Source organism: Chamaea fasciata, unplaced genomic scaffold, assembly GCF_029207755.1.
Source record: "Chamaea fasciata isolate MVZ Bird 193981 ecotype frontalis unplaced genomic scaffold, bChaFas1.0.hap1 SCAF_2, whole genome shotgun sequence".
In the NCBI taxonomy this organism is placed as follows: domain Eukaryota; kingdom Metazoa; phylum Chordata; class Aves; order Passeriformes; family Sylviidae; genus Chamaea; species Chamaea fasciata.
This window is the reverse complement of record NW_027094087.1, coordinates 34339424-34362325: the sequence shown is the minus strand read 5'-3', so window position 1 is coordinate 34362325 and position 22902 is coordinate 34339424. Positions and strand designations below refer to the sequence as shown.

At 42.2% G+C, this 22902-nt stretch overlaps 1 protein-coding gene across 2 annotated transcripts in view; it reads left to right on the top strand.

Moving 5' to 3' along the window:
* ME3 (malic enzyme 3) overlaps positions 1–22902 on the top strand; it is a 117737-nt gene that overhangs the window by 77197 nt on the left and 17638 nt on the right. For both annotated transcript variants that reach the window (XM_066175656.1, XM_066175657.1), the window contains exons 4-6: positions 5416–5491; positions 9219–9380; positions 12348–12451. In XM_066175656.1, the coding sequence (XP_066031753.1) occupies positions 5416–5491; positions 9219–9380; positions 12348–12451 (342 nt within the window). The remainder of the gene's footprint in view (positions 1–5415; positions 5492–9218; positions 9381–12347; positions 12452–22902) is intronic.

The window sequence follows — 22902 nt, the reverse complement described above, 5'->3', positions numbered from 1 at the left end:
AGTTCATGCGAATCAAAGAGTGATGTCCCTTTGCTTCATGCAAAGGACAGATACATATCTGTGATCCAGTGCCATCCTTTGTTCTGCCCTTTTGTGGCTTTTGATCAGTGTGGTGTGAATACTGGTGGGTATAATTGCTGAGTGTTACTCAAATATGATAAGTGTAAAGAGGTCAATAATTTTATAGATATATATAAACAGATAACTGAAGTCAGAGGACTGCTGCCCAAACCCACAGCACAGGACAAGACTGGAAAAAGAGCAGAGAAATGGTCAAAGAGGTTTTACATGGAGCTTGGTGAAGCAAAGGCATTGATAGCATTTGATTGTAATGGATTTCTGTTTGATTTCACATCAGATACAGCAGTGGGGCAAGACTACACCAGGAGGGTTGCAAACATAGCCCCAGGAGCATTGGTAATTGCCAAGGAAAAGCCATTAGGACAGGGAAAGAGACTGCTGGGTAGGAGGGAAGTGAGGAGAGATTTGGAGCTGTGAGGAAAAATTGCATCATGTTTTTCACTCCCCTCTGTGCTTTTGGGAATGAACATTCTCTGTAAACAAACAATAGTGCTTTAGAGATAGCGCTGCTGGCTCCACTGTTTTCTAATGGCAAATAGCTCACAAGTCAGCATTGCTAACCAGGACTGTCAGAAAGGGGAACACTGCTTAGCCTTTTTAAAGATGTAACTTGTTATTGAATGAAAGGATTAAAGGATATTTCTTTTTTCTAATATCTGAGACATGTTAAAACTAGTTCTTTCCCAAATGTCTAAAAGAATCATAGAATCATGGAATGGTTGGGGTTAGAAGGGACCTTAAAAATTATCTAGTTTCAACCTCCCTGCCATGGGCAGGGACACCTTCCACTAGGTCAGATTGCTCAAAGCCCCATCCAACCTGGCCTTGAAAACTTCTAGGGGTGGGAAGTCCCCAGACTTTCTGGGCAACATGTTACAAGTCCCTCACTATCATCACAGTAAAGAATTTCTTTCTAATATCTAATCTAAACCTGCCCTCTTTCAGTTTGAAAGAGCTATTATCCCTAGTCCTATCACTACATATCCTTGTAAAAAATATAAATGTTATTCCAAAAAGCCATCACTAGTATCTAGTACCACTTCCTCTGGGCATCAAATGTGCCATGTTTTCTTTGTCTCTGAACTGCTTCTATAATGAGTCTTGTAGTTAAGGGATTGTTGTCATTGTGGGACTTTCAGAATGACAGCAAGATGGCCAAGATCTAACCAGTACTGGGGCTCAGAGCAGGATTCTTCTTATGGCTCACATGGTACACTGTGTAAAGTCTTGGAGTACTGCCATGAACTCAGTCAGGATAATACCAGAAAAGAAAAGATAACGTCTCTGGCTTAGGGATGAGAAAAGGTCTTGTGGGTGAATATACTCAAGCCCTTTCATGGATTCTGCAGTGATTTGCAATTTGCTAGATCCTGCAGTCCAGTTCGGGCAGTTTGACTGGACTTGCCGACATCCAGACAGAAATACTGCCTTAGTGGCAAATTAAGAAGCTGTAACTCTCCTTGAAGTTTCCTGGACTCTTGCAGACGTGCTCAATGGCACAATAAAATGTAGTCTAACTTCCACCTTAACTAAAGGCAGCTGTAGTGAAACCTGTGACATTAATGGACTGAATATGAGTCTGCAGCTCTGAAACACTAATAGTTGCAGGTTGAAGCACTCACGGCTTTTAATTACCACGCCCCCCCCCCCAAAGCTAACAGCTCTCTGAAGGTTACTATTTAACCAGAAATAATGGTACAGCATTTACACTCTAGATTGAAATTGCTGAGGCAGTTAATTTTTACTAAGCTCTAGTTCTTGTAGTTTTGTCGCCATGCATGACTGAACCCATGTAGAATGGCAGGTTCCTGGGCACAGGTGAGTTTTCTGGTCTAGAAAATCATTGTATCTCTGCCCCACACAATGCCTTTGTTAAGTGACTTGATCAAAATTACTTACATTTTTAGCTTTACATTTTAATTGAATCCTTGTTAATGAGCACCAAGGAGATTAAAGGTAAACTGCTTCTTTCCTTTTTGTTCCTCTGAAGTAATTTATCAACTGTAATCCCAAGGGAGTTGGAGCAGACTTGATAAAGGCAGAATAAAGATGATAAAGGTTGCTGAGGTTTCATTTCTCCTTCAGAAGGCTTAGGCTGCATCTTTTCCACAGAAAAATCAAGTTAATTTATTTTGTTGTCACTTGGATTTTTCTTATTTACTACTGGTCCATGTAGGTCTTTTTGTTCCTCTTAGTATTCAGAGCTCTACCTTGCTGTTCTCAAAAGCACAAATAAGCTTTTTCTCCTGTTACCTCTCCTATAATCATGGAATCATAGAATGGTTTGGGTTTGAAATGATGAGAGATCATGTAGTCCACCTCTTTGCCATGGACAGAGACACATTCCACTAGACCATCTTGCTTGAAGCCATCCAACCTGGCCTTGAATACCTCCAGGGAAGGTGCATCCACAGCTTTTCTGGGTGACCTGTTCAAGTGCCTCACCACCCTCGTAGTAGTTTGTCCTTGAGACAAACCTGGCTGCTACTCTTCCCTGTTCACTCATCAGCAAAGCTTTTGCTGAGTTCAGTTTGTGGAGTTTGTCTGTTCCTTCTGCCTGTCTTGCAGAAGGGATTTTTGGACAGATAAACCCTCTGCCAGCTTGGGGCATGTTTATTTGACTAATTGGGCAGCTCAAGTCTATGGGTGAGTTGTTGTCAGGAGGGAGAGCACAACTCTCCTGAGGATCATACAAAAGGAGGACATACCTGTGACCCCTGACTCTAAAGTCTGATGTGTCTTTTTCCCTTTGCATCTCAAAAATACCATGAAGTTGCTCAACTGCCTGTCAGAATTGGTCATTGCATATTCCATCTGCAAAGGAATTTCCAGCTCACTACTACCAGGATCCCCTTCTGAATGCTTGAACATCTAATGGGAGCCTCAAGCAGATTCAGGAACTTGCTTCAGCTGGTTGCCTAAAGGCATTGGAAATCTAGGTGTTTTACTGAACTTGGGCCCTTGGCTCTCAGATTCAGCATTAGTGAAATACAAGGCTTGCTTAGATACGTGCCCACTTCCTGATGTGGTTGTGTCACTGAGAGAGGTCACTTTCCCCACATGGATCACCATTTCTGCACCTCCTGATGGTTTCCCTTGCAAAGCTGGTGGTGCCATTAGAGTGTTAGCCTAAAATAAGCCATCTGAATTTGCCTGAAGCATAGTAAGGAGCAATTAACATATAATACATAGTATTAAGGAAGGGAACACAAAATCTGAGAGGGCTGTCTCTCCATGCTTGGTTTTCAGTGACCAACCAGGCTATCTAAGCCAAGCCAATCCGATGACAGCTGTGAGAGTCCTACTCCCAAGGAGCATAGTGAGAGTAGTCCTCAGATTTTGGAAGACCCAAGCTGAACTCTCTCTACTGGCAAATCCCAAGCAGGGATTGAAGACCAGCCTGCTGCCCTCCCAATTCAAGGGTCAGAATCAAGGGGCATTGGGTAGCTGCCCTCTCCACTTGTATATGAAACAACTCTCAGTTCCATTGAGCTGCATGACCAGCAGTGGGTAGACAGGTGGGTTTCAGCTTCTGCTTTGAGCTCAGGATGTTTTTCAAAGGTTAGATAGCTGGTGGACTCCCCTCAGTACTAAAGAGATGTGAATGTACAAGGCACATGGCTAGATACTTAATAGGTGTCTTCATTATGTATGGAAAACGTTACCTTCAAACAATAGCGTTCTTCCTAAAAGCATATCACAACCTGAAATATGCAGTGATGTTACTAATTTGCACTTTTAATTCCCAGTTAATAACTGCTTTCTAAACATAGAGGGCAGCAGTACAGTACTCCCTTTTTATGAAGATTGACATCTGTGAATACTGTCATTGAGGCAAGCCATGTGTATGTGATTAGTTCATTGGTTTTTGGCACAGCGTTAAAGAATTACACTGAATAAATGAAATGTTATTTTCCTTTTTTGCCTTTCTGATCTGTCTGTGAGATTGTGACTTGAACAGTGTTGAAGTCAGCACTTTTATTTTTCTTCTTTTCGAAGTAAAGGGCATTTTCATTAGGAATCCCACAGTTGACTGTGGGAAGATATCTGTCCCCTAGAAGAGTCATGTGAGATAAGCCCTTGCCAGAGTGAGTAGCCCAATTATGTTTGATTATTCATCACTCATGTGGCCTTACAATGGAGGTTGTTTTCAAGCTTCTTCTCTCTAATGTTTCACATTAGAAGCCCAAACCATGACCGGATCTGAACTTTCTGGGGCTCAGCAATAGTTGAGAGATGTAAGCAACAAAAATGCATCTCTCCATTTTTCCAACTGTTGCTAATTGCTGGCACAACTCCTGCTTTTGTGAGCAGATAATAAGGCAAGGAAAATGACTGCATCCTCCTGCCAAGGGGAGTCCTCGAGTTAGAGCCCTTGATTTGTGCTGATTAGACAGCACTGTGAGCAATATAAGCAATTTTTCCTGACATAGGTATAGAGAACAGGTTTCCTCCTTTGGGGTTAGTGCAGCCTAAAAGGAACTTCAGCAAAATCCCAGAATATCAGAGCAGAGATCAATCAATGTAAATCATGCTGTCCTGGGTATTGAAAGAATCCCTGCTACGGATACTCTTCGATAACAGCAGCAGAGAGGCAAAAAAATAAGCCACAAATCTAAAACATGTTTCAAAAATTATCTCTTCCAGCTCCTAATTTTATTTAAAAAGAAGGCACTTTTGTTTAAATGCTGAAGACCTTTGCATTGAGAAGTGATTAACCTTAGTGCAATCAGCTATGTTATTGTCCATATAAGCACTTCACACTGAAGTTGCATCCAAACATTTAATTTTCCATTTCACTTCTTGCAATTTTTCATGGTTTTCACTTGGTGAATGTCAAAAACTGGGATCAGATATTCATGGGGGGAAAAGGGCAGGTTTGGCTTAATCAAAGCAAATGCCATGGCAGATATTGATCCAGTCAGATTGGAGTTCTGTGGACAAGAGAGGTGACCAGAATACCCAGCCCTGGAGTAGTCATCCCCATCATTGGCACTGGTAGCTGGGTGAGAAGGATCATGCTTTCACTGTTTGGATGGCCAGGAGCTATAGGCTCCTCAGGAAAGAATATGTAACAAGGCTTATGGTAAAACCATCAGCCTCACTGCATTTATCAAAATTGCTATAACTAGAAAACTAGAAAATGAGAATTTACTTTGCTATTAGCAGTCCCTTGAGGTCTCATTTTTGTGTCAGTGAGTTGGCTGGTTTTGTAGTCAGCAGCTCACATCCCTCCATTTTCAAGTTCACCTGTTTTCTTTTATCTTGGAGTTACTAGTTTTATTACAAGGCTTATTTTTCTTGTCTTTCTTTCCTTTTATTTTCCTCTCTTAGGGGATTGTTTATCACCATCCATGACAAAGGCCATATTGCAACAATGCTAAACTCTTGGCCTGAAGAAAATGTTAAGGTACGTGGCATGTCTTCTGTGGACTGAGAAATTGCGGGCAGTTTGGTGCAAAATGGGATATTTAGTGGAACTGCTTGGCATCATTTACAGAACTGGCTCTTTAAAAGGACAAGCAAAGAATGCTTCCCTTCCTCAGAAAATTTTCAGGCTGAAATTCAGTTCAGTTTCAATTTCCAGTCAAGTTGGGACGTCAGAGACTGTCATGTATGTATGCAATCAAGAACAACTTTTTCAGAGGTAGCAGGATCTTGGTCAATAAAAAAAAAATGTGGATGCCGATAAATTTGTACAGAATAGAGGCCCTAGTGAAAAAGTAAGATATGTCTATTGAAGAATTGTGTGGCTAACTTACCAAAGCTCTTTAAGATATCTCTGTAATCAACATGCTTGTAGGATTCCTTCACAAATCCAGTGACTCATGCAGCATCAAGAGCACTGACAACTCTGAAAATCATGTTTGATATCCAGCAGCTGAAAATATTATTGACACCACACCCAAAAAGTGTTCTTGTGCAGTGTTTTTTCACTAGATCTTGGGGCTGGGCAAGTCCCTGACATGAAATAAAGTCAGCACTTAAGACAGGTCTTGCCAGTCACCTCACCTTATTCTGTCAGTCTGAAAGTACATGTTCCTGGGAATTTCCATGGCTATTGACAGAGTTTTGGTTCCCTGTCAATCATCTCCTTCTTCCAAGAACAAAGGTTTGGCAGCTGAGAAAATCTTACAAGCATTTTCCATTTCTAAGGGGAAAGAAAAACGAAATTTAACATGTTTTCAGAAAAAGTGATCACAGTCATATAAACTTGTGTTTGGAACCATGGAGAAGAGAGGCAGACTAGGTATTTTGTCCTTGCTCTGTCCAACAAACTCAGTATTTCCATTTGTTTCCAACTCAGAACTGTGAGCAGAATTCATTATGGCTAATAGAAATGTTTTTGCAGATGGGGAAACTGGCACAGAAAGATTAGAGACTGTTGTTGAAACAGCCCCTCTGGCACCCAAAATAGACCATAGGAAGGGCAATGGTCCATGAAAGAGATTTGGACTATCTTCTTTCCAGGTTTGCCAGACTACAAAGGCAGCCCATTTTAGCAGTATTGCTGTTATGGACCACAGGGTTCCCTCTGTCTCTGTACACAGAATTCTTCATGCCTGAACTGGTTGGCACTGGAACACTCAAGATTTTGAGATAAGTAGGGAGGCACCTGGACTGCACCTAAGTCCCTGGAGAGACCCAGGTTTTTTTAAAAGGGTGAACACCCCCCAGTTGAACACCACCCTCTAAAGACAGTGCAGAAATACCTGGAGATGCTACCCACATATTGCTCATTAGATTTGGCTCATTAGGGCTTCGTGGCAACAGTGCTTACTGTAGAAATGGGAAATCTGGGCCAAACCCTGGATCCTCTGCCTGCAAGGGCTAGAAGGATGCTGGTGCTCTGCTTAGCTTAGCAAAGCCTCAGCCAAGCCCTAATGAGCCACGCCTTCAACCCTCCTGTCAAAACTGGGCTGCCCTGAACAAGTAGTAGTATCAGAACAAGTATTCATAGTATCAGAACAAGTGAGAAGAAACCATTTCTGGTCATACTTATGTGGGAATGTGGGGGGTTTGTGTCCCTTCCTGGATGGCTAATGGATCCTGACAGGAAGAAATATTGGATAAAATGCTGGCTATCCTCAGGAGTGCCTTCCCTTGCCAATTTTCTCTCTGGTTCCTTAGTCTTGTACTTCACAATGTACACAACTTGTTTTCTTCACAATGGCCCAGCTAAAGCAAAAATAATGCAAAGAATCATACAGGATGGGTGTCATCCTGGCAGCTATGAATTCAAGCCACTAAAGGTGAGGATGGTGTAGAAACATGTTTTATTCCAAGACAAGTGTGCTGCCGTGCAAGTTACTGCACTGGCCTTCCATCCTGCCTTCCCTTCCCTCATTCCTCCCTCTTTTTGTGGGATGCCTGCCCTAGAAGTGCACTCAGGATCTTGAATCCCCACAAGGATTACTGCTGTACAGAGCTGTTCAAAATCCTTCCCATGGAGTGTTTTCTGTTGGTTCACTCAATGTAGAGTATCAGTCCATCCTGCAAAGGCTGACCTCCTGCAATCAGTGCAGAGGACTGGAAATGCCAACAGTAGCACTTGCCTCTCTGCGTTGCTTTGACACCATGGAGACCAGCGTAGCACTTTGGATCACTGCTGGGCCACATGCCTGCTACTGAGGCACTGCGAACCTGGACTGGTTAACTGGGTACAGCCTATGGTCCAGAGTCATCTCAGTTAACATCAGCTGCGTGGGGACTTGGTGCCTAGTCTTATGTTGTAAGTACTTCTGCAGTGCCAGTGAAGAGGGAACTGAGCTTTTGCAAGAGAAATAACCCACTCATTTGTTCCCAAAACAGCTGCTGGAGAGAGGAGATGCCCTCTGGAGGTTTCTGTCTCTCCCCATCAGATGTCAAATGAGTTTAGAAACCATTTAGATGGCTGTCGTAAACTGCACACCTAACCTTTATACAGTGATTTCACTAGAGTCACTAAGAAAATTTGTATTACAGATGGAAGTAGAAAACAGTTCCTAACTGTTAAACCAGTAACCTCCTGCCTTCAGGTAGAAGGGTCTGCCCTGCTCAGCCAGAGATTTATGTCCTATTTGTTGAGTTCAGATCATATGAACACGAACGAATAAAAACATTACTTTAACATCCTTGTGTACCAGGTGCTCACAGAAACTGGGCTCTTTTTTGGGGGTGTTTTTCAAATCCAAAGAGCCACAAACAAATGTGAGTCCAGTTTCCCCTCTCTGTTACAAATAGCAATGCATTTCTCCCATGCTGTATTTTCTGTTCTGATTAATTTCTCAGTGTTGCCTTGACGAGCTTTGGTAACTATAGAGTGCTGCAGTACATCCTAGGCTGAAGAATTTTTCTCTCTCTGATGGATATACAAATGCTATTGAGCGGTTTTTAGGTTTGCCTGAGAACACTTATTTATTTGGATGAAAGGGAATCAGTGCTCCAGAGAAACATTTTGATTCATTAGAACTTAATTTTGTTTTAATATTCTCTGCATAGTTTGAATATTAACTCCATTTAATTTCAGGATAAACCTGTAGCAGTGCATATGCTTGCTCTTTTCCATTACTGCCTTTCAATCCCAATTGCATCCTCTGGGTGTGGTAAAAAGTGAGCGCACACCCAAAACCAGATGGAGCCTACCCAAAAAGAGACTTTCTCATTACTAACATTTCATAATGACTCAGAAGAAAAAGCAACTAGCAAGAAGTTCAAATATGTGTATAGTTGACATTGAATAAGAAAGGACACTGAAGTATGTTTCTTCCACAGATGTGGTTCCTAAGCACTTTTTTCTTCTATGAAAAAAATCAAGGCTAGATCTCATTTGTGATACTTCTTGTAGTACAATTGGGGATGCACAAAAATCATGCTGCTTGGGCTCTGCTACATTGAATTGAAGTATTCTCCAGAAGACCTGCAAGCTGCTGATGTCCTACACTGTTTGCTTCTACCTGTTAACCACACTTTCTCTACCCCCCCAAAAATGAGCAGCCCCCTGTTGCTAACAGCTAATTAACATGCTATTGTGGCCAAGGAGCAAATATCCATTGCACAGTGCATCTGCAAAGTTGCATCAGTGTGAAAACAATGGAGCTGGTTTTGCTTCTAGGGCCTTTGCAACCCCGTACAACAGTCTCTTTTGATCCTCGTAGGCTATTGTGGTGACAGATGGAGAGAGGATTCTTGGTTTAGGAGACCTAGGAAGTTACGGCATGGGTATCCCAGTTGGAAAGCTTGCTTTGTACACAGCTTGCGGTGGAGTTCACCCACAACAATGTCTCCCTGTTCTACTGGATGTTGGTACAGACAATGAGGTAAGACAATTTTTCATAAATCTGACATGGGGGGAGAAAGAACCAAGATTAGCACTTAACTGAGGCCAGTTCATGTGGAGACAAAGCTGGAGACATTCAAGATGAGATGAGATGATGGCTAGACTAGCACTGCAGGGAAGTGGGAAGGTTTAATTCCTGTTTGATGCATGAGAACCTTTTGTTCTTATGGGGAACTGAAATAAATGCTAAATAGACTCATGGTCCCCTGGTGAGAAGACTCAGAGTGTTACCAGTTGGAGCTGAAAGCTCAGCTCCACCTTTCAGCATGGCAGGGAGAGTTGACAGGCTTTGTACAGGAAGACCCAGAATTATTCCTCCTCTGGTAACTGTGAGGGAACAGGCAGATATTCGTGTCCATGTAGAGATGAATATATTCCAAAAATGGAGAATCCCTGGTGAGTGGTTTGGGATTGATTAATGTCACTGTTTTGTTAAATTGCACATGTTACTGCACATGATAACCAAGCAAGAGGACTCCATCTGTTTGCAGATTTTTGCCTTATGACTCTGGCTCAGAAAGGCCAAAGTGAAACATTTCAGCAATGCCAGAATGGACATCTGTGAGGATGTCTTTTTAAAATTAATATCCTATAGCTATTTGTGATGGCTTGGGTTTGTCGATTTTTGTAAAATGTACTTGTGCTTCACATGACCCCATGTAAACCAAACACACGTTTCTTGAGGGACATAAAAAATCTGGGGTATAACAGCTTTGAGTTGCTGTATGAAGATGAATTAATGCTGACATTTTCGGACACGCTGATGCCCACTGGACAGCTAGATTTTCTGCACCTCTTTCAGTCCTGACCCAAGTCTCTCACACTGGACCCCTGAAAAGAATGAAATAATGCAAAATCAGTGCCCATAGATCACATCTGAGAATCTCAATTACCTCTTTGGTCTCTGGCCCCAGGATTATGTTACTACTTCAGCATAGCAGCCTGTCATGGACTTGTAGAATACAAGGTGTCCTCATCTCAGCCTGATTCATGGTCTTTCCTGGAAAGGGAGGACTCTGAGTTTGGATCCACTGAAGCTAAAGCAGGAATTAAGTCTCAGTCTCTTACTCACTGCAGTCTCCAGTCAATAGAACTTTGGATCTTTCATCTTCTCCTTCTCCTCCATGCTGATCTGCACGCCACCACTGCTCTGAGCCTCCCAGCTGGAGTTTCTGCCAGAGGGAGGTAAAAGTGTTTCTCTTCTCATGAAAAGCATCTGATTGTACACATCCATATTGTTTCTGTCTCAGCAGATGGGACACTAAAATCCAAAGTGGCACCAATGATTTTTAGGCCTCTGCAAGGGCCAGAAGTATCAGAAAAAGGGACTTACAGAATCAGCCTTGGACCCTTTTTCTTCTGCCCAAGATTAGATGTAACTTACGTGTTCAGGAACTTCTCTGCGAAGGCAATTTCCACATCCAGGGTTAAGATACAGAAGCTGCTGTTTTCCAGCAATATGAACAATGTATTTCCTCACAATATAAATAATTTGTTTTGTTACTTATTTAATGGCTTTCTCATATGCATAAACCCAGATTAACTGAACTCTAAGCGTATCCTAGTAGCACCCTGCCCTAAGAGTAAACTCGTTTATCAGTGCATAAACAAAATACCTCTTGGAGGCATTCATCCTGTTCATCTCTGGCCATTGATATCTGGTGAGCCAAGGGTGACTGCCTTGCTAACACATGAACCTCAGGTAGAACTCAGTAAATATAGCTGTCATATTGGATTTTTAACATCACTTGCTGTCTTGTCTTTCTGACAGTCCATAATACTTTGTATACTTGGATACTTCGTATACTACTATACAAGTATATTTGCTTCAGCAACCAGGCTTTTTTCGGAACCTGGCATTTCTCAGCTTGTCTGTGGGAGAATTTTGTACTCTGAGAACAGGGCCCAGAGCAGGCAGTGCTGTAGGAGCAGTCAGTGAAGTTATGCAAATGGGTCTCCTTTCTGTTTCATGGCCCTGAAGAGCCCTAATGTATCAAACTCACAGGAAAACCTCTTTCATCTTTCCTTCTAAGGGAAAACAGCTGTGGCTGTAAAAGCAGATCTGGTATTAGCATACCTGCCAATATTTAGGGCTATATGCCTGCAGAACAATAAGTTTGTGATGGCTTATCCTCCTCTCATGTGGATAGTTCCGTTCCTGAAATTGGAAGGGAAGTAGTGACTTTGCAGTGACTCTCAGAGGTGTTGGCCAATCTGTCTCCTGCCAGTGTTTGTCCTGTAGTTTTCCCCAAAATATGTGTTATTTCCATTCTGACCCACCCCTTTTTAGGTGGCTTATGAGTGTTGACTTAACACCTGCTGGATTGGTTGGAGGAATGGCCTAATTTTATGTTCCTATTGGAAACCAAAATATAAATTAATCTGTTGTATGAAAATACCTTGACTTTATACGTGTCAGATAACCGAGGTGAGTGCTAGGCAGGTCCAGTTCTTGGGAACATTCTTCCATCTGATCACTGATTGTGATAAACTCTGTGCTGTCACCTAAAAGGTCTAAATGACACATCATTTCAAGTTACATCAGGCAGTCTTCATTGCACAAAGCAGTGTTTATGGTCAACAGCTATCCTGCCCGCAGTGCAAAATTAAGAACTGAATGCACAGTGAACACTCCCGACACAAGGTCAATTTTATCCACGAGGAGTGAGACATTTGGCAGAGAGCCTCTGGTAGAGCTGTTCTGAGGATGCAGAGCTCCATTTCCTATGGCAGTCACAAAATGTTGCATCCCTCTGACTTTATTTATGCTAAAAGGTAAGCCATAGCTTTCTACGGAAACACTTCCTGCTTGGGAAGATATCTGCAAGCTGCATAGTAAGTAAAATTAATATGACTACATCAGACAAAAACTTTTTGGTAGGCTGGGACATAAATCTCTGTCGGTCTGCAGAAGAGAAGATGTCAACAGAATTGCTTTGTGTCCTAGGCTCTCCTGAGTGATCCACTGTATATTGGACTGAAACACAAGAGGGTTCGTGGGAAACAGTACGACGAACTGATTGATGAGTTTATGCAGGCAGTTACCAACAAGTAAGTGGGGTAATATACATGGCTCCTCTGGGCTGCTTCCATTTAAGAACAAATGTTGCAACTCCTGAAATAAACATTAGTATAATTGATCATCCAAGCAAAGGAAGGTCATTTCAATGCAAGGCTCCTGGGTGGTCTGCAAATGACTCTTTGTGCTTGAGCACTCTGTGTCAAAAATATTTGTCTCCAGAGAACTGAAATGGGACTGACTATTTACAAGCCTTTCCTATCCACACAGGCTGGAGGTGTCAAACATATGTCCTGTGGGCTGTATCTGGCCTCTGTCATGTATTTATGAGCCTCATTCAACATAGTCAGAACCTAAACTTTGGTTTGTTTACACTTTATAAAGGAAGTTTCTAGCTCTTGCCATTGTGAAGGAAATCATCTAAATGGAAATGGCATGTTCCTTCACACAGTGTGGAGTCTGCAGACTGCCTCTCTATGGCTTTGTCAAAAATAGGAACTTTCCTGCTGACATTTAAATCTGTGGAATGAGAAGGCCAGGATTATAAGCATGCATACCTCCATTCATACTCACTAACTAGGATAGAGGGTCTCTGATCTACCGGGGAGTTTAATATGGGAAGAGCAGAACTACCACCCCAACCCTGTGCACCTCTCTCTGAAAAATAAAAGAAAATGTGTTAAAATCTCCATGACTATCCAGAGAGACTATCATAAGAAGGAAAGTGAGGACAATTGTTAAGGAAAAAAGACTCATATTTGGAAAACTACAAGCTCCTAAGCAGCTTTTTTTTGCCTTTCCTAAAGCCCCAGATGATTCTGATAAGGAGCAGCAGAGAGCTGCAGTCTCTCCTGATTGCCAAGCTACTGCCTGTCTTTTCTTCCCAGTTAAGGAGCTATGTTTGATCCTCCCTCTGTGTCTCCAGCCAGCTGTATGTGTGTGTGTTCCTGCACAAAGAGGAGGGAGTGGGTGGTACCTGTGTCATCAACTCGCAGTTCCCCGTCTCCCCGGAGGTAGGAGGCACCATGACCAGTATCTGACACAGCACCAAGAAGGATGGGTTTACACATGCTGTGACTGCCCAGCTGGCTGTGAGTGAAGGAAGTAGGGACAGAAATGCAAAGGACTGTTCAGTCACAGCTGAACCTTCTTTATATTTGGTAAAGAATCTTGACTGAAATGTTATTTGATTACATCGTAGTGTTATGTTAGATGCTTTATGCATTATCTAGTGGGAAGAAATTCTTAGAGGCTAGAAAGCTGGTAAAACACAACTAGAAAATCACAAGAGACAAGTAGAAACTATTCAAGAGTCATCAAGGTTGATTCATGGAGGTTTTGTTTATTTTGACTGTAGTCACTAATTAATCCTTCAGGGAAACCCTATCCTGCTTTCTTCTGGCCAGAAGACCATGGGGGTATTGCAGTGTTGGTGTTGATGACAGAATGGGAACAATAGAATGAGAATGCAGATGATGGTCTCAGCCATCATAAACTTGGCTCTGAGATTTATGCTTGTGGTATTAAATGCAAAGCTCATTGCACCCACTGAAGACAATTTGCCTTTTCTGTGCTTGCTGTTGGAGAGGAAGGATTGGCAGTTGTTTTCCTGTGTTTAGTTTACATGAGCTAATCTCCACATTGAAGGGAGAAGACTATGAAACAATGAACTCTTATCTTGGGAGGCGGTGAAGTCATGTCTAATGCTTTCATCCAAGTATTGATAATCAAGTTCCTGAGGCCCCTGTCCCCGCTTTTCTATTTCCCTTAACCAGGATGACTTCCTTGAAAACAGTAAGACCCCTGAAAGTTCTCAGCGAAGTGGGGCTGGGAAATTCTGCTTTGCCCTTGTCCATTCACATCTGTAAAGTATTTGGAGATCCTAGAGTGAAAGGAACCATTACCCTATATTATCATCATGACCACCAGCGTACTTTAAAGCATTGTTGGGGTGTGGTGAATAATCCTGCTATTAGCTTGGGCTGGTGAATAATCCTGCTATTAGCTTGGGTTTGGCAAACTCATATGAAACAGGTTCATTTGGTCTCAAATTTCCACTGGAATGATTGGATTCAACCCAGTGGGAGCTCTCACTTCTGTTACGAAAGGAAGCAGAAATTGTTCAGAAGGTCAAGAGCATGCTGCTTTATTGTAACCTGCTTCCACTTTTGAGGCAACCTGTGAGTATGAGCTGCTGCAATCTCTTATGCAAGTCTGTAACATCACATGCAAATTCAGTTACTTGGGAAGGAACCTTCTGGTTTTTTGCCACAAATCCCTTGCAATTTGGGGGTTTCCTTTTTATCTGGATATTCATGCAGAAATTCTGCCTACTTCCTGAGAGTACTTGTCATGGAAACCATTTGTCAGTTCTTCTGCAGGAGTACCTTCTACCCTGTCAAAGCACTGCTGGCTCAAGGGATGTTTGTCACTGAAGTGGAATGTGTTGGAGCCCACAAAAAAGCCAGGGGAGTGAAGATTTAATCTTCTAATGGAATAATAATATCAAACAGATGTCAAATTTCTGTTGCTGGAGACCCATAGAAGTCAGTAGAAAGGACTCCTGGTCTCATAATAGCCACCTAGTAATGAAATGAGGCATGTGCCAGAGGCTTCAGAGTTAGCAGTTCAAATATTTTGAAATAAAGTGTGGGCACACTGGGCAATTTTAGAAAGAAAAGCTCTTTCTGGAACAGCTGGATAAAATTCTGTTTTCCTGCTGCCTAAACCACCATTCATTACTCTTTCACCTAAAACATGTTAAATGACTAAGCTTTTTAACAACAGCTCTAAGCTATGCCTTTTTCTCCTCTTGGGAAGCAACTACATGCAAAATTTGGCCCATTGAGCCTACCTGTGTCTGAATGAAGCAGCCTGACAAATTGCTGTTTTCTCACAGTGAGCAGCAATATGCTTCACATGGGAAAATGCACTGCTTCAGTTTTCCATCTGCTCAGTTACTGTGGCAAAGGACAAGTCAGCCTTGCTCTTAAACTGGTATATTTCTTTAGGCTGAAGTAAGTATTCACCTAAAGTGTCCAAGGATTATAATGGAAATAAACCCCAGAATTTCTGGGGCTTGAATATCTGATCAAATTAATCCTCGTGTAGCTTTCATCATGCTCCCAGGGGCCAGACCCGTCCCAGAACTCCAGCCTCCATTTTGAGCTCTAGCCTCAGTCACTGGCTGGCAGATGTGGAACATGCAGCCTGAGACTCTGCAAGGTGCAGTTCCCCACGCCAGCAAACCGTGTCACGGAAGCTTCATTAACCTGTCATAATTTCACTCCCTTTTCCTTTCCCATCAGTGCTTATTAGCAGAGTGACCAGGGGAACAAGCTTTCAGTCAGGCTGTGCCATAAGGTAGAGGACAGAAGGCATCAGGAGATCAAGTGTTCAATTTCCCAGATGGGAAAAGAAAGATACCTCTGCTGAGTTTCTTTTCCCTTGTGTATGTTTCATACCTGATTTCTCTTTGCCTAATCCATTCCCAGTACTTTTGCCCACAAACATACCAAGTCAGTTCTCATGTGCTCTTTTACAATCAGAACCCTTTTGAAAAGAAGTCACCTCTGTTTCTCCAGGGTCATGGATCACAAATTCACCAGCACTTTTCAGAAACAAAATCACCAGTACAGGTGCACCCCCATGTTATTTCTTCACATGCTTGGGTTAACTTGGCTAATTGACCCTGAAAGATTAGACTTTATTTTCTAGGCACCAGTTTCTAGGCATTGATGGGCTTAAAAAAACACTCACGTATACTGCTGACACTCAAAGTCACTCCCTAGCATCTGTGTGTCTGCTAGGAGGCCTGCACACCACCACTACTGCCCTGGCAGGGTTGGTCATGTAGACCAGATCTAGCCCTCATGGAATACAAGGTGGATATTCTCCTTGCCCATCTACCCCAGTTACTGTGGCCAGAGGGACTCTGGCACCATTCATAGGGAGAAGTCATGGTGATGGGAAGAGCCACCCCAGCTGTCCATTGTCCTGGCTTGTTGTGAGATAAGAGAATCAGTCAGCATCTGTAATCTGCTTTAAGACACTGGATGATATTTTAAGTTAAGGAATAATATTTAGGTTTCATTAGCTTAATTTTCTGCTACTGAGGAATGACTGAGCTCCAGATGTGCTGCTAGGGATCACTGTGGCTTTTATTACCATGAGTTCAAATCCTTTGGGGTAACACAGTTGCAGATGTCATAAAGTCCTCTGCTCTAGGCTTTTGTCTGGGCTTTTCCACCTACACCAGATGTACCACAGCAGTTTCAGTAAGATGCAGCTGGAGAAGTTCTGTGCAGAAAGTACAGGGTGAGGCTCTGTTTCTTGTTGTGTGCCAGAGGATAGCTCAAGGCTACATCTGAGGGTCAGCACTAATATGGTTGCATCTCCTGCTTTTGCCCTGCTCCTGAGAAGCCTTGTAGCTCCCGCTGCAGTCCTTCTTCATGCCAACTGCAAGCAGGATGATGTAATTTTGCATAAAAGCACTAGAATGGTCATAGCAGTCATTAGTGCTGGTCTTAGTGCTTGAAAATCATGAGATAGGATGTGCAAAATAGTTATTTGGAGGTTTTTCCTTAAAAAGAATATAATGAAAGTTGACTAGAAACTTTCAAGATTTTTTTTTTTCCCCAAGGACTTTGTAATCAATCTTAACTTCATTTTGCCCCTTATCCTGTTTCTAACAGTAGCTCATAGCAGATGTCCTGGCATATGATTAAGAAGAGCAATTCTTAGCGTATCCCCCAGTTTCCAAAAATGTACAATTCTGGGATTTCCTGATATCTTCATGCTTCAAGGAGTGCTTTTATTTATGCAGCACTCACTGAATCCACAGCAGGCTCTGTGCCTCAGAGCATGGTGGCTATATTTATGTTGGCAGAAACCCAGTGAGACTCCTGCTCAGTGTTAGAAATTGTCTGTAGCCTAAGGTGATGGTGAGGCAGGCAGCAGGTCCTGTTGAGTTTGTGATGCAGCTCCCTAGCATGGGATTTCTAAGCCCAGGACCCAGAGTTCTTAAGTTTGTATTGGCTCCAAGGTCTCCCTGGAGCCTTCTCTTCTCCAGGTTGAACACCACCAGCTCTCTCAGCCTGTGTTCAATAGAAGAGATGCTCCAGCCCTTTGATCATCTTCACAGCCTCCTCTGGATCCACTCTGACAGGTCCACATTCCTCTTGTGTTGGAGGCCCCAGAGCTGGATGCTGGATCCAGGTGGGGTCTCAGGAGGGGCATAATCCCCTTCCTTGCCCTGCTGCCCACATTGCTTTGGATGCAGCCCAGGACACAGGTGGCCTTCCGGGCCAGGAGCACACACTGTTGGCTCATATTCAGTTCTCCATCCAGCAATACCCCCAAGTCCTCCACAGGGCTGCTCTCAGCTGGCCTCTTGAGGTGCCTGACCAAAGCGACCCCTAGCCTGTGGCCCGGAATTGTATGGCAGAGTCGTGCTGATCTGATGAAAAGCCTGATAAGTATCATAGTAACAATTTAATGGTAAGATTGGCTTCAAGACACCAGACAGACTCAGGTTCTAGTCTTATTTTACTTGCTTGAGTGGACTTTGTTTTTCCAATCTTAAATGCTGAGCATTTGCCGAGCATGATATTTTTCTGATGTTGGGCTTCTTTACAGATAATTTAGTTTCCCTTGGAAATCAGAACTTTGGTTGCTGGTGTTTCAAGCAGCAATAAGAAGATGACAAGGGCAAGGACAATTTGTTTCTTCTCTGCCTGGTTTTATCTAAGACTGTGAAAAGGAGTTGCAGCTCCTCAAAGCAGATTACTCACATCATGAATGGCTGAAAACAGTGCTATAAAATTTTAAATTCAGACAAGGACTGAAACTTCCTTCTTGTGATTCTTTCCATAGAGGAACAGGATCTTCTTGTAAATACATCTTTTTTGCATGCATGTAAGAATGTATTATACTCCCTCCTCACTGTCAAAAAAAAGCCCTTTTGATAAGGGTCAGAAGAGGCATTGGACAGGTCCTCAGGCCACCCTTGAAGTTCTGACTTCGGCAGTTTTGGTCAGATGCTTCTCAAATGGTAACTGCTGCCTTATGAATTTTTTCCTCTCTGACCTCATGGCTTATAATGAGTCTGGATGAACTCAAAGAGGTACATACAAATGAGGATGAAAAAACAAATTGCATAAGATTGTTTGGGTAACTGAGAAGTCTCTTGAATAAAGAATCTAAAAGCAATATAATCAAGTGCGATTCACACTCTTGTTCCACGCTTTTGTTCCACCACTTGTTCCAGGTGGTCATGCAAGGGAAATGTGTATCATTCTCTGCTGGGGATACAGACTTTGCTAAGAGTGTCTTTTCTCTTGGCACATCCCAGGGTTTCTGTGTAGGTCTAGGTGGATAGTAACAGTACCAGAATAGTACAGTGATAAACAAAGCATGAATCCTATGTTTGTATGTTTTCCAGGAAATGGGATGATTTCTGAATCAAGATTTTCAGGTGATAATTTTTACAATAGGCTTGTAATATTATATCTGTTTAGCTCCTAGAGTCATTGTTCATTAGAGTGACAGTTTGCACTATTATTTTAATCAATAGTATATTGTTTCATTGAAAGTACTGTTTGTACAAGATTTGCTAGGCAAAATCTTGTACAAGAGAGGGAGTGTATGGGACTATTCTATAAAGCATTTCCCAGTGAGGCTATTTTCACAGGAAGATTTTTGTAAGGTATGAGAGCCAGAATTTGGGTCATAATTATTTATGGCACAAAACTGTGAAATAAGCAGACTAATGAGACAGCAATATAATGTTTGCCTAAAAGACTGGTGAATTTTTTGGTTGAGGAAGGACTGAAAATTTGTATCTTTTTGTTTCCAATTCTTTAAAGTGGGTAAATTAATTCCAGAGGTGGCAGAGAACAGGATCCCCCAGATGCTGGTCTGGCAGCCAACAGAAGACATGGTGACAGTATTAAATAATGACTCTTGTAGTGTAACCAGTTACAAGTTTCAGCATTTCTGAATTCTTTCAAAAACACCTCTGTCCAGGCATCCTTCTTGGCAGCCTACAAATATAAGAATGACTCATGCTAGGGGAAAGCTTCAGTTCCACAAGGAGACTGCAGAGATCGCACAAAATGCAAACTGCAGTGTGCCTAAGAGGAATGGCAAGACTTTGAACCCAAAACCATTCAAAAAATACAACCTTCCCTTTTTTTGAAAGGTAGATAAAAAGGCGAGAAATGGGAGAAACCACTCTGGACGATGGCACTTGCTCAGTTTCAATGTACCCTGTCAGTCTGAAATCCTGAAATTTCAGTCTGAAATGATAGTCTACATTTGAGCTTTCCTTGTAGATAAAGGCAGTCAGATCCTGGCTGTTTAACTGCTCATGTCCCAGATGCCAAGAAGAGCACAGAATGCTCTAGAGAAGATGAATCATTGACAGTCAGGATGAAATTGCTGGAGAGAGCCAACTTTAGCTGGCTATGCCTTTCCTGGACTGGAAAACATTCAGTCCTGATGTGACCTGCTGATCTGCTTCCAAATCTCCTTCAGGGTCTCAGCTGAAAGTTAGATGAGTCACATGGATCAGTGGAAGAATCTATGAGAACTGACAACCAGCCAAGCAGACTGACCTCAAGACTCTCTTCCTATCATAGCAGTTTGGAAGATCTCTCTGCAGGGCCAGCATCAATTCTTGCTGCAAATTTAAGAATATTCAAATGTCTTGGAAGGGATCTTCAGAAATCCTTGTTCAAATATTCACTTTACAAACACTTTTTCTATTAAAAGGCATCCTGGACCTATAGACGGCAATTATGTGAGTACTAACGGGGACTGCATTCATATCAGATGTCACATATTAAACTGAAGGTTCAACGAAAGCACAACTCATTAAAAATTATTCCTCCAAAGGAATTCATTCATTTTGGTTTCTTAGTGGGAAATACAGTGTTTCCAATTGAACACAATTTTGCAAAATCAGTTTTCCTTTTAAAATATTATGATGGGGCAAGACTGGCCAGTATAATTCACTTCATCAACTATGTCTGTGTTTGCTGACAAGGGACCACTTGGACACCATACACAAGGGATGGAGCAGGGCAGTTTCTGCAGACATCAACAACAAAATTGCAAGCATTGAAGGGCAGCATAGCATTGCAGTGAAAGGGTGATAAATCAGTGACTTAAGGTGCATGACATACATTTAAGATGTTCCGAACCAGATATTCTCAACTGTGATAATTAGATAATACTAGATTACCTCTTCTAATTTAGGTGTCTAAAGTTAGATATCTAAATTTAGATTGGTCATCTTAGTCTGCCTTCACAGACACTCTGAAGAAAGAGGCATCTCCAGAGATGTTATCTACTTCCATTTTTCACTTAGACTAGTTGAAAGAAATTGCTACTTGATTTGGCCTTTCTCTCCATGATCTGAGAGGGCAGTCAGAGTTGTCCAGCTGGGCGATACACAGCTGGGCATTACACAACCAACTTTTAGATATCTAAAAGTAGTGGAAGAAATCCCATTCTGCACTGCATTTTATTGGCTGGATTCCAATACATGTAGCAGCTCTCGGGACACCCTTTCCCTTTGCAGTACCAAGTATTCTCCACCTTCTTACCTGAGCTGAACTTTTTCTTAGCATTGTTGCATATTAAAGGGCTTCTGTGCTCCAGTCCCAAGTTGGCTACATTTTACTTTTGGTTGCTACCCAAACATTCTTTGTAGAGCGCTCTGAATTCCTTCGGGATGAAAGGAATTACACAAATATTGAGAAGCTGTGCTGTGGAGGAGGGACAGTAGAACTGACTCATCATGTTGATACTCACAAAGATGTTACTGTACATGGGCCCAGCAGCTGGTTTGTTCAAACTCCTTGCTAAGTTTATCCTTAGCATGTTCTGGTCACCCTCAGATGGAGCACTGCACGCAGCCACCAAAGTAGCACTGCAAAAGGGCAGCAAGATTAACTGGTAGATTTCTAAGACAATTCAGTAAGTCAGCTGCCTAGTTGTGTTTAATTTCAGTGACTTTGGGTAGCACAAGTTCTTTAAATTTCTCTCAAAACTTCAGTAAGGTGAGTAGTCCTTGAGGACTAAGATCATGATCTGAGATTTGCATCTTTAACTGTGAATCCAGAATCATTGGTTCTTTCATTTAAAGCGTCCATTCATCGGGTCTTGCCATGATCAGTTTGTGGTCTTTATGAATGAAAACTTAAGTTTTCACATTATGCAAGGGCTCACATAAGGTCAAAAATGGAGTTCATACTTTTAAAAGCTCAGTAGATGCACTGCAGTAGAAAAGAAAACAATCTTCAAAAAATACCTTAGTGAGAAGAGCCTGCACTGCAGCACTGTCCTGTCATACTGAGGGGCAGAAGGAGAAATGAAGTGTTTATGAGCTACCATACTTCTTTTGTGCTCTGCTTAATAAGGATCAAAGGTGAAAATAAGGGATCAAAGATGAAAATAGAAGTAACTTGTGCATTGTACCATGCTGCAGATCACAAATGTGGAAGGAATTCACAGAGCTGGTCACACGTACATTAATGCTGGCTGAGATCATTGATTTTGTAAAGCCAGTCAGTAGTGTTACTTCCTCAGTGATCCCAATAAACAAGACCAGTGCTAGAGAAATAGTTTCTATAGCAACTGAAGTTGCATAAAGATTTGCTAATTATTTGCTGTGAGATATTAGCAGATGTTCTGGATGCTGTGTCATCTCCCTCTTAGCCATGTTTTCCTTACACATCCAAATGATGAGTAAGGGGAACATCCATTAGGAAGCTGATCTTCAACCGGATCAGGTTGCTCAGAGCCCTGTCTACCCTTACCCTGAATGTTACCAGGGATGGGGCATCCACTATATCTCTGGGGAACCTGTGTCAGTCTTTAACTACCCTCACTGTAAAAAAATATTTTCCTTATATCTAGTTTGAATTGACCCTCTTTTAGTTTAAAACCATTACCCTTTGTCCTGTTGCTACAGGCCCTACTAAGAAGAACCACCCCATTGTGGTTCTTTTCTAAAGGCAAACACAGAGAATGGGAAGCAAATGTTAGAGCCAACCCTTGTCCCTTTTTGAGACCAGGGGGTTTATCAGGTGAGAGATTCCCATGATGTAAAAATAAAGGAGCACAATGCATGTGCTTTTCATTGCCTCCTTACTGACAGATATACTTGAAGCGGAAAAAAATAAAAAAATTCAAGGCCCTTTTAGGAGAGCCTGACTGCCCACACTGTGAGTGCCATGAAAAGACCTTTTCATGACAGAAGCCACAGTCCTCAAATGGAGTATGTTTTACCCAGTATCAGTTTCTATGCTAAAGCAGGGGTGTTCTACCTCAGATTTCAGTGGCAAAGGAGGAAAGTCTGAATAGAAGATATGTCAGGTGATGCCACCTCGAACAAAGTGCAGCTATTTACAGCCCCTTCACCTGCCTGCAGCCCAGAGGTTGCTAATTGTTGCATTACTCATTCCCTGAGTTTTTC